This window comes from Silene latifolia, chromosome 5 (assembly GCF_048544455.1).
Source record: "Silene latifolia isolate original U9 population chromosome 5, ASM4854445v1, whole genome shotgun sequence".
Classification (NCBI taxonomy): Eukaryota; Viridiplantae; Streptophyta; class Magnoliopsida; order Caryophyllales; family Caryophyllaceae; genus Silene; species Silene latifolia.
In genome coordinates, this window is record NC_133530.1 from 9,496,461 (window position 1) to 9,515,286 (window position 18,826).

The 18,826-nt window shown below is 36.1% G+C and overlaps 2 protein-coding genes across 5 annotated transcripts; one reads left to right on the plus strand and one right to left on the minus strand.

The window, feature by feature from the left end:
* The first annotated feature begins 1,853 nt into the window (after positions 1 to 1,853).
* LOC141656655 (reticulon-like protein B5) lies at positions 1,854 to 4,834 on the plus strand. The gene is made up of 5 exons (XM_074463627.1): positions 1,854 to 2,248; positions 3,692 to 3,872; positions 3,959 to 4,100; positions 4,239 to 4,308; positions 4,395 to 4,834. Exons 1-5 carry the CDS (start codon positions 1,969 to 1,971, stop codon positions 4,562 to 4,564), a joined length of 843 nt encoding a protein of 280 aa, XP_074319728.1. The 5' UTR covers positions 1,854 to 1,968; the 3' UTR covers positions 4,565 to 4,834.
* A 572-nt stretch (positions 4,835 to 5,406) lies between these two features.
* On the minus strand, positions 5,407 to 12,209 carry LOC141656659 (uncharacterized). 4 transcript variants are annotated; one of them, XM_074463632.1, is made up of 15 exons: positions 11,564 to 12,209; positions 10,329 to 10,450; positions 10,019 to 10,107; positions 9,890 to 9,925; positions 9,511 to 9,604; positions 9,223 to 9,265; positions 9,040 to 9,134; positions 7,752 to 8,304; positions 7,595 to 7,676; positions 7,383 to 7,508; positions 6,630 to 7,198; positions 6,401 to 6,536; positions 6,232 to 6,300; positions 5,994 to 6,128; positions 5,407 to 5,889 (listed from the first exon to the last, which is right to left on the minus strand). In XM_074463632.1, exons 1-15 carry the CDS (start codon positions 11,779 to 11,781, stop codon positions 5,776 to 5,778), a joined length of 2,481 nt encoding a protein of 826 aa, XP_074319733.1. In that variant the 5' UTR covers positions 11,782 to 12,209; the 3' UTR covers positions 5,407 to 5,775. The 4 variants fall into 4 exon arrangements, with proteins under 4 accessions (XP_074319733.1, XP_074319732.1, XP_074319735.1 ...); XM_074463631.1 differs by having other exon boundaries at positions 9,496 to 9,604; positions 11,564 to 12,035; XM_074463634.1 differs by lacking the exons at positions 9,040 to 9,134; positions 9,223 to 9,265 and having other exon boundaries at positions 11,564 to 12,188.
* Positions 12,210 to 18,826: the final 6,617 nt, after the last annotated feature.

The following is an 18,826-nucleotide window of genomic DNA, read 5'->3' on the forward strand; positions in this document are numbered from 1 at the left end:
ATTCGAGGGAGCGTTAATCGAGCCGGTTAGAATTGTTCAGCGGGTTTGGGATGTGTTGAATGAAGGGGCTGAGGACACCAATTGTAAGAATGGGACGCGAGCTGCAAGGATAAAGGAAAGCGGGAATGGTGGATGGCGACCGGCACCGGAGGGATGGGTCAAGATAAATGTCGATGCGGGGGTGAAGGAGGGCGAGGGTGTTAGCACAGAAGTGGTATGCCGTGGGGGGCAGGGCGAAGTTATATGGGGAGTTTCCGTTGCACGTGATATCGAGTGGGAGCCTCGGTATGCAGAAGCAATTACGGTCTTGGACGGATTACAGGAAGCGCGAGAATGGGGGCATCGAAAGGTGGTCCTGGAGAGCGACTGTTTGCAAGTGGCCGAGGCTTTACAAGAAGGAAGCAAGGGTCGCACCGACTTTTATTTAGTTTTAGATGATATTCTTTTGCTTTGTAATGATTTTGAGTCGGTTGTTTGGTCTCATACGGGTCGGGTTAATAACACGGTTGCTCATGCTTTAGCTCACGTAGTACCTAGAGTAGTCGGTAAAACTTGTTGGTCGTCTGATTTGCCTGGGGCTGCTAGTTCTGCGGCTTCGTTTGATTTATCTTTAATGAATTAATACCCTTTGGGGTGTTTTCCTCAAAAAAAAAATCAATAGTTTATAATAACCCTGATCCGAATCTGAATTCATCGGAAATGACTATTACTAAATGACTTTGGCCCTGTTCTTTTGGACTTAATTTCAATTCTAATAAGTTCGATTCGATTCGATTCACTTTATTAAGTTCGATTCGATTTAGTTCACTCCATTCGGTTCGATCGATCGATTGATTGATCGATTGATTCGATTCGGGTAGTTTATTTCAACATTAATATTATTATTCTTATTTTATATTCTTATTGTTATCATTATTATTATATTAATTTTTTTACTATTGTTATTATTTTATTAAAATTTATTATATTTATTTATTATTATATTATTATGATTAATGGAAATATTAGGGTATTAGTATTTATTATTATTATTATTATTATTATTATTATTATTATTACTATTACTATTATTATTGTTATATTTTTATATTATATTTATTAATTTATTAATATATTCATTTTATTAATGTTATTAATAACATATTTATTTTTATTATATTACATCTATTATTATTATTATTTATATAAATTATTATTATTTATAATATTTATATTATACTTATCATATTTGTTTTTTAGTTATTAATAATAATAAATTTTATTATTTAATATATTATAATATTATTAATAATATTATTTATATTACTAATATATTATTATTATATTACTATTTTATTTTTTATATTACTTATTAGATTATTATTATATTATATTGATATTTTATTAATAATAATAATAACGAATAATATTATTATAACATTTATTACTATTATTGGTATTGTGTTATTATTATTATTATTATTATTATTATTATTATTATTATTATTATTATTATTATTATTATTTCGATTCGATTGATTAAGTTCGATTCGATTCGATTGATTCAAATCTATTAAGTTGATTGATTCGTTTAGCTTCATTCATTCGATTCAAATTCACTTCACTGACATTTTGTTTCACCAAAAGAATACTTTGAGAACACGAAACCAACTAAATTTGATGCAAAATTAACTAATAGTGACCTGAATCGATCCAAGACGACCCGGGGACAACAAGATAAGCCAAGCATGCGCAGCCCGAAAATAATCAGGCAAACACACATCGGTAATAACCTGATCGATATCAACCTGACCCGAACTCAACCCGAACGCGATATTTATAATTAATTAATTCCACACCTGTACGGCCGTAACCCCGTAACTGCACCGTCGAAACACACACGGGTAATTCTTCTCTCATTTCTCCCACACTGCAAAGTACTAACAACCTCCACACCGCTAATCTCCATTTTTCGCACCAAAACTCGACATGTCTGAGGAACAACACGAGTCATTCATGGAGAAGATCACGGACAAGATCCACGGCCGCTCCTCTTCATCCTCATCATCTGACGACGAAGCGGAGAACAACAAAACGGTACAACACGGAGATGCTATGCCGTCTTTGGCGCACGTGCCGCCGCCGGAGGTTGTTCCTTCGGAGGAAGTTTCGGCGGTGAGTTCTTCGTCGTCGTCGTCAATGAAGTCCGACGTTTACCGCCTCTTCGGCCGAAAACAGCCTGTTCATAAGGTTCTCGGCGGTGGTAAATGTGCGTTTCTCTCTCTTTTGATTGTTTCGCGATGGTTTTTCAGTGTTATGGTGAATTTTGTTGTTTTTTTAGGTTAATTACTTGATTTTATTGAGATATTGTGTAAAATTGATGTGATCGTAGGTGAAATTGCGAAATTGTGTGTCCTTTGTAGCTTTGCATAGTGTTAGAAATATGATTTTGTTGATTTTTTGGTTAATTACTTGATTTTGTTGAGATATATTGTGTTTAATTGATGTTATTGTAGTCCATAGTTGAAATTCTGTGATTCCTGTAGCTTTGCATGGATTATTTTGCTAATAACGAATTAATGATAATACTAGTTTGTAAGTTGTAGAATGTGTTATTACTATGCTTTGATCTTTTACTGGTATTTGATAGGTATATGAATTTGTGTGAACGTGAGTTTTCTCACTGGCGCGTTTTATTCGCGATGATTTTTATTATTTTGGTGTTTGTTAGGTTGATTACTTAATTTCATTGAGATATTGTGTAAAATTGTTGTCATCTTAGGTGAAATTGTGTATATTAAATTGAGAAAAAGGCGAAGGATGTTTGTGTAACATTGTTTAGATACCAGCAGTGTAGCACTGTTGCAACTTGCAAGGCATTGGATTGTAGATACAAATGATTTGGAACTTGATCGATACTGAGTAATGACTGCTGTAAATGAGATGATCAACTTCAAGTAGGGTTCTGTAACGGTGTTGTCATTTTTTACTTTGTAATTGTGACGCAAATTTTTAGAAATCTTTGACTATGGAGGTTCTCTTTTGCGAAGAAAATGGAAAGTGGTGTTTCTGCATGTTGGAGCAATAGGCTTATGTCTCATCTAGTTTGTAATGTTGATTGCCGCAATTGGGATATTATGATTATTGACTAACACAAGTTCCGGATGGTGATTTATATCAGCTGACTTAACATCATTATTTTTGAAATGAGACTTTGTTGTTATATTAGTGGATATCACCAATGTCGCTCATATGCTCGCTGCTTAGCCGAGTTCTTCAATAGTTGATTAGTGTGCCCTGAACCATACATCAGTCGTTAGCTCTGCCCGAGGATGAAATACTTGATATCAAAAATTGAGAGAACGATTTCATTGATGCTATAAATTTGGTCTGCTTCCCTCACCTTTTAGGCTTTGTTTGGATGGAGGGAGTTGGTGAGAAAGGAAGGGGGAGGGAGTATTGTTTAAACACATTCTAAATGGTACGGAGTATTGTTTTGTACTTCCAATTCTAAACTCCGTTCCTCCATCCTCCCATCTAATGCCATCTAAAGTCTAAAACACATTCTAAATGGTACGGAGTATTGTTTTGTACTTCCTCATCGCAACCCTCTTCGGCCTTTTCTTTTATACTTTTGTTGGGTGTTAGAAATTGATACCATTTCTAGCTTGTCTCTCAGCTCTGACTGCTGTTTGAATGTCTCTGTTTACAGCTGCTGATGTTTTTATGTGGAGGGACAAGAAGATTTCTGCCACTGTGCTCGGTGTTGCTACTGTAATTTGGTTTCTCTTTGAATTACTTGAATATCATTTACTGACCCTCGTCTGCCACATCCTAATATTCACTCTTTCAGTCCTTTTCCTCTGGTCAAATGCATCCGCATTCGTCAAAAAGTATGCAACCCCGATTTTATTTTTGCATTTGCTGACCTGTTATCTGAGATGACATTTATCTTTACTATGAGTGTTGAATTGGTTAGGGCACCACCACGTATACCAGATGTTCACATCCCTGAAAATGCTCTCCTAGAATTCGCCTCTGCATTAAGATCTGAAATCAACCAGGTTCTTGCAGTGTTACGGGACGTTGCTTCCGGGAAAGATCTGAAGAAATTTCTTGTTGTAAGCTTATGTCCCTATTTTGCTGTAATTGAAGTGTTCCCACATTATTTCCACGAGTTTAATCATAATGAAGAATATTATTTGCTTCTGGGAAAGATCTTTGATGGTTTTTTTTATTTTGTATATGAAAACATACAGGTGATAGCGGGATTGTGGGTCGTGTCAGTAGTCGGAGGCTGGTTTAACTTCCTGACACTCGTCTACCTACGTAAGAACTGTCCATGAAACCGTTAATCGAATTAGCAATTCCTTGCTGATTTCACTGACATGAGTTTTCTTGTTTCCGAAACTCAGTGTTTGTGCTATTGCACACCTTGCCTGTGCTCTACGAGAAGTACGAGGATGAAGTTGATGCTTTTGCAGAAAAGGCCTCCCTCGAGCTGAAGAAGCACTATGCTGTGGTCGACGAAAAGGTATTGAGTAAGATTCCACGAGGTCCGCTGAAAGACAAGAAGGTTGCATAAAGAAACAAGTTAGTGTAGCTAAGTAAGATTCCACGAGGTCTGCTGAAAGACAGATATCAAGTCTTGTTGTCTTCTGAGTCACGTTATGCGTACAAGTTTGTTGGTTAGGACCCTCGTCTTGGTTGTTCATATTTGGAATATTTCGTCAACTGGCTTTAGCATATATAGTACTAGGCCCTCCTATGTTCCCGTGAATAATTTACGTATTCCATGTAATTCCCTTACAGTGGCCGATTGAGCCTCTTTATCATCTAGGATATTGTCTTCCAACACTGGCAGTATTTTCTTAAATATTCATTTCATCGATTATATTTTTTGACATCGAAGACTTCCAGCCTACATATCGAAACAAGTGGTTTATCAACAACACTGATGTCTTTTTCTTCAGAAAATAGCAGTAGTATTGTATTATTCGTCTGCTTTGAATCACAATGCCAGGATGTACGTCACTTGATCACTGTTTTCACTCGGGAGTGAAATTATTAGTTTCGAGTACTTTATGGCTCTAAAACATCCTGGAGTTGAATAGACGGAAATACTAGCCGTCTTTTAGAAAAAGATCGAAGAAGAGCCTAAAACAAATAACTACAACGGGATATTATCCGTACCGGGTAAAATGAAATATGCACAAGCTGTCCAAAAAAAAGGAAAGAAGGAACAATAAGGAAAATGGTTGGAAAGGGAAAGAGGAACAATAAATGAATTTGGAAGGAATACTTTTTTTTTTCGAACTACAGAAGTACAGAAAACCAATGTCCGCCTCAAAAGACAGATCTTCATTATAAGAAATGTCGTCCAAATATCATACTCTCTTACAGAAAATAATTATCTAAATTATTAAATTGGGCAAAATATTCATATATAAAATATGTTCAATAGAGCCAATAACTCGAGTTTGTTTACATATGAGAAATGTACAATGACAAATACTCTAGTTTCATAAATTACACCAATAATAAAGAAGAATAAGCTAAGTACACTTACTATTGCGCTTTCGTTTAATTAACTCTACTTTGCAACACCAACTAATTAAGCTCACAAATAAGCACTGCAACTAATACATGCTACACACAATGGCAGGTTTTCTTCAATGCCGATGGACTCTGTTGCCTGAGTATTGGCATGGAACTTTGTATAAATGATCGAATTTTTGGTCGAGAGTACTATATAAGATGCCGTATGTGAATAAAGAAATTGACCAGTTGAAGCGTCTATAAGAAGTAGGTTAGCTGCTGTTTCTTCCTTGTCCCGCCTTCTCCATACAGTTCGTTCCACTGTTTCAGTTCATTCATTACTGAACCCTCTGATGCGAAACTGGCAGCAACCTTTAGTTCATGGATTGCGAGAGATTAGAAGGTTCGGTGTTTCACAATTTCAATAAGATGCTGTTTGGAACAAACAATTTACAAAATTATGAAGTAATCTTTACCTGGTTCTTTGCTTGCTTCATGTCTTCCATGTTCAAAGCTCTCAAAACGATGGTCTCTTCCGGCTTCTGTTCTCCTTTTGCCTCAGATGAAGCATCAGTCGAGTCTACATTCTCTTGTGCTTTCTTCTTCCTTTCCTGTAAGAATGACAGTTGAAAATCGAGTTTGAAAAATAATATTGGAATTGGATGGTTTTAAGGTGCAAACTGCAAAAACAAGAAATTGTATCCAAAGATTTACCAAATCTTTCTTCCTCTCCCTCTGGATTAGCTCCCGGACAGGCCTATATGCGGCTGTGACACATAGGTTCTGCACATAGAAAGTAATAATAAAATTTAATTAGGATACATGAATAAAACAACAAAATTACAGCGTAGTAATGCCATCGCAACCACTACGGTCTACAAACCTTAAGATCACTTCCGGTATATCCTTCAGTCATGGTAGCAAGCTCCTTGTAGTCCATCTCTTCTGCTTTCTCCTTTGATAAGAGCGTCTTCAATATCTTTGCCCTATTTTCTATACCTGGCAAACCAACCATTATCCTGCAATAAAAAAGTTTATCAGATCATAAATAATGTCTGAAAACATTTGTGATGCTATGCTGTTTAATAGATTTTCACAAATCTTGAACTGACCTGCGCTCAAATCGCCTAATAATGGCTTCATCGAGGTCAAATGGCCTGTTGGTAGCAGCAAGAACAAGAATTTGTTCACCGGCTCTAGACAAAAGTCCGTCCCAATGAGTCATAAACTCATTCTTAATCTTTCTCATGGCCTCATGCTCCCCAACCCTAGTCCGCTGTCCAAGCATGCTATCCACCTCATCCACAAAGATAATTGTCGGGGCAACTTTAGCTGCAAGTGTGAATAAAGCACGGACATTTTTTTCGTCTTCTCCAAACCATTTAGAAGTGATTGTAGACATTGAGACATTGATGAAGCTTGCCCCGGCTTCATTGGCAATAGCCTTGGCTAACATTGTCTTTCCGGTACCAGGTGGACCAAACAGCAGTATACCTCTGCATGGCTTCAATAGACCGCCTTTGAACAGGTCTGGTCTCCTAAGAGGGAGCATAACTAGTTCCTGAAGCGACTCTTTAATATCGTCCAAAGCTCCAATATCAGCAAATGTAACCCCGATCTCATTTGGAGGAATGACTTCTGGCCTTATGCGCTTCTCAAACTCGTTGTCTGGTGCAACTTCCTGCTCAAGAAGGACATCACTTTTGAATAAAATGGGAAATATTTAAACTAAACTTTTCTCATCTCTCTGATGAAGCAACTTACTTCAGTCGGAGTTTAAATTTGAAAAAGTTTACAGTATTTATCTTTCAATGATAATGCCGAGTCTGTATCAACCTAGCAAAAATAACAGAAGGTTGGTTTACCTTGACAGGAGCAGGGGTTTCAGCATTCTTTGTCAAGGGAAGCGACTTGTCGAGCTCGCCTTTGCTTTCAGTAGAAGAGTTTTCAGGCTTGCTTTCTGGCTTCACAGCAGCAGAATCATCCACTACCTAAATATTTACACACACATCATTTTATGCATTTATAGTATATATCAGCCATACATATTCAAGTGATAATGCGTAAGGAACCGAACCTTGCCAGTTTCACCATTTGTTTCCATTTTGTTTTTTCCAAATTTTTTCCCTTCTTGGAATATACTCAAGCCATGGGACAAACTGCTCAAGTAAGACATGGATCAGATAAAATCTACTCCGAGAGAAGCGTAATGAGAAAAGATGGTGAAACTGTACCTGTTGGAAGATATGACAAGCTTTCCATTTCGGTACTCAGGCTCCTTGTTATTCATCAAATGGTATGATATTGCAGACATCACAATTTCATCGATATGATCGCTGAGAGTAATTGTGTCTGCATGGCAGATAGAACCCAAATCATCGCAAACAAGATCATTAGCTGCAAGTACCTCGGCTATGTGATTTCTAGTATCCTGAAATTGAATCATCTTCATATCTTCATCTAGTCTGGCATTCCACTTTACAAGATTACTTTCGTCGTCAGGTGGCCTAATGTCTATATTGTATGGGAATAATTTGGTAAGCCGATCATCCACTTCTTCAAACTCAATATTTGCATCTATTATACGAGATCCAAGCACGACAACTGAGCCACTCAGCTTGGTAATCAATTTCCCGAACAAGTTGCATAACCTGTCTGATTGAAGAAGCAGCCTTTCAATGTCCCTGACATATAATATGATTGGGTTCCTGTCCGATTGGGAGACCAACACCTTGTGAAGTGCTTGAAGAAAAAGTTTCTCGTCAAAGGACCACCCCGCTCGCTTCACTGCATATAGATAGACATTTAAAGAACCTTTAATGAGGATGAAAAATCAAAAACATATCACATTTCCGAATATCTCATTGGATGAAATTTAACAAACTAGAATAGAATACAGCGCATGAACATGAACTAGAGCATATTGTCCCTTGGTGCGTTGGTTATAGGTGTTGGTCGAGTAATTTCCCCCGAAACATTGTTGATGCTGCGATTTTCTATATTAATAGAATGATTTAGACAAAATAAGCAAAATAGTAGCTACATTAGGAACAAAAAATTGAGCCAGACTGCATGAGCAACCGTGCAAATATTTAGTCAATACGTTGAGATTGTCGACAATCTTGTTATTGATAGATGAACCAACTCAACCAAAACCTTAAGGTGATGGTTGAGGCCCAACTATTATAAATATTCCTATTACGCTCCCTCACTCAAATGCCCGTCAGGCTTGAAGAGTGGTTAGTTGTGCACCGGCTCTCCCGTACCGTGTGCTGGGTTTCCAATTCGAGTTTTTGAGGAGTTTTGAGGTTGACAGGATTTGAACCCATGGCTCTGATACCATGATAGATGAACCAACTCAACCAAAACCTTAAGGTGATGGTTGGGGCCCAACTATTATAAATATTTCTATTAGTTATAACAAAAATTACGTAGAAAAAAAGCTAAAACAGAGTTAGCCATTGCACAATGTGTTAGATTTTAAGATGAAAGTTAGCAGTAAACTAGTAAAAAGTAAAAGACCTGAGCTTGGTGACACAGAAGAGAAGCTACTCAGATCTGTTGAAGTAGAAGCGATTCTACGGTGCTTTGCTGGATTAATAGCAGCATCCGCAGCCCTATATAAGTGCATCCAACCAGTTAAAATACAAAGCATTCCAATACTATTCCTCTCTTGATTAAAGAGTAACCGAGGTGTATTAATACCTAGATTTGATATCAGTAGAACTCACTTGCCTACGCAATGTGCCTGGCAGAAACTATTGTCAGAGCTTTTAAAATTTTATAAAAAAATTAGACGAGGAATGTAAAAATAAACCTTTAAACAGCTCTTTGATCCAATACATGGAACAAAGTTAGTCCCGCGATGCATCAAAAGAATTCAAAAAATTGGAAACCGGGGTTCTGAATAATTCATAACAGAGTTGTAATTTGACAGAAATCTATAAATGATGTCGGAAGTTTACATCTGCTGCCAACCTGTCGCAGATATACCTCGTGGTAGCTCCTTTGGAGGAAGCATTGAGATGGAACCAAGCAAGCTCGACACACGTCCCAATGTTGCTTCTGATATAGACCTTTTCATTCCCTAATGACAGTAGAGGAAACAAATGTGAACATAATACGGCAAATAATCTAACAAATTTGTTACTACTTAATCTTCTGAAAATTAAATTAAGGATCAAAATAGATACAATGCCATGTCAAAGAACGCGCTTTCAGTCTGAAGGTAGAAACGGGATACTATTTAGGGGCATCATTCAACCTCATGTTAGGTCAAGTGAATTGAAGTGAATGTATTTGCATATTCAGACGCAATTTTTCCTGTACAAAATTGAAAGAAACAGAATTTCCGAGGATGAAGAGGGCTTACAGGTTCCTTTTTGTTAAAGCCAAACTTGTTCTGCATCTGTAGGAACGAACAATAACAATGGTCAATGGTCATTGCAGGTTCACAAAAAACAGAAGAAAGAGTAGCAGACAAAAAAATGTGGATAATCACCTTTATAGAGAAGTCGGGTAAATCCAACAGTAACAACTTCGCATCAAAGTGGTGTGCCAACGCTTTCGCAAGCATTTGCTGGTAAAGTTCTTCACAAGAAGCAGACAAAAAAGCAAATATTGTTAGGAAATTATGCCTTTTTTGGATGGAAGAATTTGAAGAGAGAAGAACAACGTAATTCCCCTTCTCGGACATAAGAAGTATTTGAACGAAAAACACCTTCACTCAATTCCCACTCCGAATGTAATTTCCTTATTTGGATGGTAAATTAATAGAACCAAATTATCCAAGAAAGCTAAAAGTTGCATACCAACAGGTCCAGATAGCAAGATAGCTCTGCTTCCAGGCGACAAATTCCGTGTAAACTTGGAAACTTCAGCATGTTTCAGATGTACGTATGCAGCGCTTGTCAATAGTACTCGGGTTTGCTCACTGTCACAAATGTCGTGCAGGAAAGGACGTCAAACTCACTATTACAACAAGGTTCCTATACTTTTATGGTTATTAAAAAGCATTATCAACACATCAACAAGGCCTCTTCATCACTTCATGCCCCTTTGATGCTTATTAACAGCTAATATCGACATTTTCAATAACCATCCTTCTGATTTTCCTCTACTTCATCACTAATTACGAAAACTCAATTCAAAATAATTGACTATATGAGTAACATGATACAACCATCCAAAAAAAATTGCAACTTTTCTTTAATTACAAAGACAATATATTCTGCAAGTTGGCAAAAGAATCATTCCTCATTCCTCATTCCTCAACCATGATAAGATTCCAAAATCATTTTCTACTATCAAATTAAGTACAGTTTTACACTGTTAGACCGAAAACAGTCTTTTTGTCTTGCTAACACAAGGGTAAGGCTACGTACATCCGACCCACCTTACCTTGCAATTTGCGGGGGCCATTAAGGCCTTGGGGTATTGTTGTTGTAGAATCAAAACTCAAAAGTATCAAAAATCAAGAGAATTTATGAGATCAGATTCCTAAACTCATCAACCAACATGAATACAACTTATCCAAAAAGTTCAGCAAAACCAGATAATATGATTCCAAAACAAAAAGCAAGCATCCAAGATTCAAAAGCACTAGTTCATGACATTTAATATGATTTAATACTTACATAAAACAAAGTTTCAAGATCAATTTTTTTTTTTTTTCAGATGGAATTCCAAAAAGTATGTCATACAGAATCAATGAATCCATATAAACTTTGAATGAACAAAGTATGATACTCACCTACCCACAAAATTCTTTTTCTCAACCAAAATTCACCAAAATTTCTAAAAGTTTCCCATCAATCATCAACCAAGTTCTCATACATTAAACAATTATTCTTCTGTAAGGCCGTCTTACACAAAAATTATGTAAAACGGATTTATTAAATACAGATAACAACCCATTTAGATAAAAAGCTACTCACTTTAAAGATCCGTCTTACAAACTTCTCGGATAAGGGCGGCCTTACACAAGAATTTATATTAAACCAAAACCAACCAAAAACATAAAAAATAAAAAATAAATAAAAAGTACCTAAGATAGTAAGGAAATTCATCAAAAGTAACATTAGTATCTTTTCCATTAACAAGAAGCCTCAACAATTCAAGCTCAATTTGTTCAACAGAGATACTATCCAAAGTAGAAGTAGACCCGACCCATTTACCCACAGTTTGTCCAGAAGCCAATCCAATACCAACACCTACACCAACACCTACACCCAATGCAGATAATAAAAAACTTTTTTGCTCCATAATCTTCAATTTTTTTTTGGTTAAAATTGTTTATTTTTTTTCAAAAAGATTCAATCTTTCACCTGAAAATGAACATAAAACATGATTATAAATAATGGGTAATTGAAATTATATGAATTTTGGTGGGAAAATGGAATCTTTTGATGGAAATTATTAAAAAGATGTGACAAAAGAGAGAAAATGAACACAAATAATGTGGGAAATTTTTTATATGCACTAATTATGAGAAAAAGGTGAATGGTTTGGTTTTAGTTGGGTGGAATGTCATTTCTCATTTCTATTTATAGACAATCTCATTTTGCATTGGTTCACATTCACTTGTACAAAACCAACATTTTTTTTCCAATAAATAAAGAGATTAATAAATGGATTTTACATTTTGTTTGCTTGTCTTAAGAAATTTGATTATAGGTGATGGAAAATGTACTAGTATAAATGAGGTTATTGAAACAATTCAAATACTATGTATAATAATTAATGAAAAAAGTTTAGGTGAGATATGTAACACTATAAGAATTTGTAATTATGATATTGTAAATGTATGATCGTCATTGTATTTACCACGGAACATGAGATACGAATATATAGTATACTTAAAAATGTGTGAAATAATTTTTTGTAAAGAGGACAGTGAATATATGCACTCTGTTAGTATTGGTGGCCAATGTGGCTAGCCAGCTCAGAGTAGCACGCCAAATCGGGCCAAATTTTGGCGGCTCGCATAGTCCACCACCTTGCACGGCCTAACCCACCTTTGGACGCGCGATTGGTCAATGTCGCTCCTCCCAGCCCGGCCGGGGTCAAGCCCATTGACCCAGTCCTAGTGAGGTTACATGGGCATGATCCGCCTGGCTTGCATCAGCCCTGACACTAACTGGGTCGTGTTTTGACCCAGTTTTTCCAGCCCGGCCTGGCACTAACAACTTGAAGTGTCTTGCCCCTTACTCTAAGCCAACTCGCAATTGACCCGAGTCAATCGCCACCCCTATTTATTAGTAGTAAATTAAGAGTAAAATAGGCAATATAAATTTTCACCATTTTCAAATTACTTTTTTTTAGGGATTACTTTCTTATTTCTGTAGACAAAATTAGTCCACTCTTTTTCCGACTTTCTTTTTGTCGGTAGTTCATTTTGTTTTTTTTACTTCATTTTGGTGAAATATTTTTTCGCAAGGATTTTATCATGAATTGTTGGCCTGTTACGGTCCGTATTGATTTTAATCCTCGCAAATTCTTTTATTAGGTGTATAATTTGCGTTTGTTCTTGCACTTTGATAATAGAATAGAAATTAGAATATCTAAGGGAGACGGGAGTAGTATCAATTATTCTATATTCATATGTGTGAAATAGTTCAATTATGTCGTCATTGTACATTTGAACTTATGACCTACGTAAAACATATACACACAATTACGCCAAATATATGCTCATTTTAACTCAATTTACCCCTTTAAAAAAAAAACTACTTGCATCAGGAGCGAACCCAGAAATAAAATTTTGGGGTAGCGAATTTTTTTTGATGTTGTTTTACACTTATGTTAAGGTGCATATTTAAAAAAATTGGGATGGCAAAAGTCGATAATCTTAATCATTTTTTGGGAATTTGGGGTAGCGAGTGCTACCCTTTGCTACTATATAGGTTTCCCCCTGCTTGCATGAAGCATGATCATAAATTAGTCAACAAAGAAGACTTAATTGAACAAACTTCAACATGGTGATGTTTTATGAATATTGAATAATGGTCATAATTTGGATTCCAAGTATTCAACTAAATCAAACTAATGATTCATCTATCACGTTGTTGTTATGGGTCACGGCTCACGGGTGATACGAATTTGTTTCTACGTTAAAGCATTTAATCAAGGTATTGTTGAAGGAAAATGATGTGAAAATCAATCCAATTTGGAAAAATGAGAAGGCGACATTTGTGTATAATATCTACGATATCACTCTTTCACATTCAATTTGATGGACTGATTAAAATAATGGACCGCACATAAGAACATGCATGCAAGATAAAATAAAGTACTGAATTTCAATACTATCCAATAACAACGATTAATTATTGTTCATCTATTTATGTGTTATCCTTTTGAGCACAACAAATTGCGAATAACCAATGTAGTAAGTTAATAACTCATCAATGAAAAATTATTGTGAACTTCTAGGCAATCCTCGAAATAAAATGTGATAATAATTTAGGTGTAAGGAATACGGTTATTTTAGGATAAAACACGAAAAAATTTCCTCATCAATAGCCAAAACATCGAGTAGCCACGAACCTCCGACACACTAAAATTTGTCTATTGCTTGCAATGATTTTTTATGTTCAAGTCACAAAGAATTGACGGCTACTGCTAGTGTGTTTACCACCTACACATTTTTGTATTTTTTTGATAAAGAATGTGGTCCAACTTTAATTATTGAATACAAGACCTACCATTTTCTACTCCATAAAATCTCATTGAAGACGGGCACTATTCGTCACAAGCTGAAGATGGATAGTGCCCCTCTCACAAGATGCAAGTGGCAATATGCATGGGTGCTCCACTTTACCTCCCACTTGCCAACCCACTTGCTTTATTGTGAGAGGTCTTCAGCTTGTGACGGATATTGTCCGTTACAAGCAAGACGCTTTGTTTCTACTGAATTATCAATGTTAGATATTCAATCTTGGTAATCACAAATACTCGCGATGTCTTGATACTAAAACAGTTATTCTTGCTTGTGATGAGAAGTATGTTAATTTACTTGTCAATCTAATGTTTAGCGGTTAAGACGAATTAAAAAGACATGTTAGGTCAATAGTATGAGAATTCCGTTACTTGTCTATGAATGAGATAATGTGTACGGTACATTTTTTTAAAAAAAAAATTCGCATTCCCATATTAGTTATATACAAAGTGATGTTTTGATGAGATACTTTTGTAGGTACTTCCTCTTTTGTATTTCTGTTATTATCTCAATATCACGTCGTTGTCATCGTCCAAATATTTGCTTCTCTGATAATTACCTAATAATATTAGGTTCGATTATTTATTTATTTTCGCTTAATGTAGTGAGTAGGATTTTTCATTATACATTTATACTTCATGTTTAGGTAATTGCGGAGTACAACCAACTGATGTCATTTTACCAAACTCAAACTATCTACATACAAGTCATGTAGTCATGTAGTCATGTAGTACATGTAGATTTCATGTTAAGGGATGGAATCTGGTCCGACTTGGTATTAGAGTTAAAGTTTCAGCCTAGATTACAAAATAAAGATTCAAAACCGCGATTATCCTCGTTCTTGTTAGGGTGCAAACTCTTGTCCCACATCGGTAGAATAAAGATGGAAGATCATCTTTATAAGTGTCCAGAAAATATAATAAGAGGCGCCTTTTGGAAGGAGCCCAAGAGTAAATCCGTGAGGAGCTTGGCCCAAAGCGGACAATATCGTCGTACTATTATGGATGTGGACACATATGCAAATGAGAGGCCCAACACGGGATATTCACGCTTCCGCACAACAAGTGGTATCGAGCCCAAGGTTCGGCTTGGGCTAGACACGATGATGCATCAGCAGGCCCAAGACTTGAAGTTGTACCATGTAAGGCATGGAACTCCTAGCTCGGGGTGAGTCCTTGAGCAGACCCGGTGGCATGGAACTCCTAGCTCGGGGTGAGTCCTTGAGCAGACCCGGTCCAGGGTTAAATGGATGAAAGGCGTCATAGGTCTTGTGGGACAAAAGACCCGGTCCAGGGTTAAATGGATGAAAGGCGTCATAGGTCTTGTGGGACAAAAGACCATTTGTGTACTAGAACTGTATAGGTCTTGTGGGACAAAAGACCATTTGTGTACTAGAACTGTTGATCAGGTGGACCCTTATCAAATTGGGTGCCACAGGTCTAGTGGGTCCTTTCCAGGTTGGATGCCAGAGACCGTTTGTGTTCTAGGACTTCTGAAGTGACGGACCCGGTAGCAAATCCCCAAGAAGGGCACATGGACGGCTCGTGCTTGTGATGTTTCGGGTGTCTAGAAGTTGGGGTTGTAGAGTGGGAGAGTCCTCCATGGGGGTCAAGGTCCGACTCAAGATGATGGTCCTTGGTTTGAGGGGAGGATTGTTAGGGTGCAAACCCTTGTCCCACATCGGTAGAATAAAGATGGAAGATCATCTTTATAAGTGTCCAGAAAATATAATAAGACGAGGCCTTTTGGGAAGGAACCCAAGAGTAAATCCGTGAGGGCTTGGCCCAAAGCGGACAATATCGTACTATTATGGGTTGTGGATACATATACAGCAGAGGCCGAACACGGGATATTCACGCTTCCGCACAACAGTTCTAATACCGAGTACCATTAACATTTGATTTTAAGATGGAACACAGTCGTATATACGTAATGTTTTCATACACACATTGCGTTCGCGTAACTCGTAACAGATCATACTGACCGTAAGTCCGTTAAGGCATGTGATTCTGATCTGTAAAAAAGGCGTCCAAGTGGAAAGACGCCTCGAGGAATCACTTGTTGCTCAATCGATCGAGCCAATATATATTTGGCCCTGCCTTTATGGGGCCAATACCTTATATACTACTCCGTACTAATAACATATATATAGCCGCAAATTCGCAATAAGTCTCACTTAAATGGATAGATCCGTCTTAATATTAGAAGGGGCCAAGCATATATTATCTCACATGTATATAAGAGACAAATATGTTGCTTATTCTCATGCATTCTGTTTTTGTTTTATTGTGGGAGATATGACCCGAACCAGGCCAGTGTTCTGTTTTAGGCGGGCTAGGCAGGCGGGTCTTATCAAAAAAAATTGTTGCTAAAATGGAGGGTCGGGCTGGAAATTTAGGGTCCGTGCCAAGGGTGTATAGGGTCGGGCTAAGGTGCCTAAAATAACGGGCCAAGGGCGGGCCAGACCGGGTCAGCCCGTACTAATGGCCAACTCTAGTTAGACTTGTTACAATTCGACCGGACGCGATTCAAATTTTCAGGGACGACACAGACCTCAAAAATCTTGATCCACAACCTGATTGACACAAAATGACTTGTATTCTAGGTCAAAACTCAGCTCAACCCATTCGACTTGTTAAGAGAAAGATAAATAAAGAATTATTAAAATATTAATATTTATATAATACGGAGTATATTTGAAAGAATAAATAAAAGAACAATTATTTTAATAATTTAACTTAATACAAATGATAACAATAATTTTATAGTATCCTTTTATACTCAGTGTCATTTAATAATTAAAAAACTGCTAAAAGAATATAATTTTATAATTGCTTTAGGATACGTACGATAAATCACGAATATAATTATTACATTATTAGTAAATATAATTTAATATTAAAAAAATATTTATTTAGCTTAAAAATTATACTCATCCCTAAATAGTTGTAGATAAACATGGCAAACTGGTCAACTGGATCGAGTCGACCTAACTATCGTATAAAAAACTGCGTAGTCGAACAAAAAGTGTAGATTAGAGCAAGTATGTATCCTTTGAGATCAAACTTAAAGCCTTACTCTATGGCACTTTCACAATAAGTAATCAACAAGTCTCTCTTGTAGCTGATATATTCGTCATAAGTTTACAACGGGTTAATTAATATCCATGTGGGTAAGTAAGATAAAACAAATTACTATTTCCTAGGCATTTTGTTTTTGTCTTATTTATCTCATATGGCTAATACTTAACCCGTCGCAAGATATGTCCGCCACAAATTCTCATTTGTGATAAGTAATAGGAACAAAAGAAAAAAATCACACTTTGCCAACTTTATTTTTAACCATGTCCCTTAGTAGCTACTTTATCTATGCTTATGATACCGACTACATATCCACAAATTCGACCGACGTGTAATTTAAAATGCAAATTTTATTCTATAAAAGCGCTTAATGTAATCACATAAACGATGACCATTTCATGATAAAAGTGACCCTTTTTATTACGGAGTATTATAAAGTGACAATTTTTTTATATGTGATCACGTTTTAATATAAAATGGATAATAAATAGTTATTATTATTATTATTATTATTATTATTATTATCATTATTATTATTATTATAAATAATTACTTTTATCCGTTGCACTATACAACGGTGGTAAACAATAACGACTAAAATTGAAATTCTAACATATATAGCTCACATGCATGGTGTCACTTTAGTCTTCATGTGTAATTCTCCTCTTAAATAGGAGTACAAATAATTTAAGATGGTGTGACTTATCAATTTTAATGCGTGAAACCTAACTTTGTACCAAGAAACTGATACGAACACTCACATCTCACTGTCTCATGCATGTGATTTTGTGAATATACTACGACGATCCTATATATTCATGATTTGGTTCAGTCTTTGTTCTCCATTAGTAATATAGTGCAAAGTTTAAAGGGACTACATACTTTACTGATTTTGGACCCTTGGTCTTTACAAGTGTAACAAAAAGAACGGACTCAAACACAATTCTTTTAATTCTATATTCTCTAGAATTTTTAAATATCGGAGTTTAATCTATGTTTATGACTTATGAGTATCAGTTTTTATGACTATCAATTAAACTAACATTTTGTAAAGTGAATATAAATTCACAGCTAAAAGATTTAAACCAAGCAAAGTCATAAATAACCGTACTTTTAATACATACAAGTAATACCGGACCATTCATTTGTTTTAGGTTGGAGTCATCCTTAATCTAACCTCATGCACTACAGGGAATTGAGGAGGTCTAATGGGCAATTGGCTCCTAACAATGAAAAATTAAGATTATATTTAAATTTTGGTTTCTATAATTTTTTTCTAATTCTTTCATTATATTTATTCGTCTCTTAAAATTTTCAACCTATGTTTTTGCCCCAGACATTTCATATGGTTCTGCCACTACATTAGTCGTGCATTTTTTTTCCAAAATTTAAGCCGCTTAATTATAATCTACTCTGTACTGTACATAACTAGGTAGTCTATACAAGAATTATATTCCTTGCGAAGACCATATTAGTCTATACACGATTTTACCATTGATGTTGTAGACCA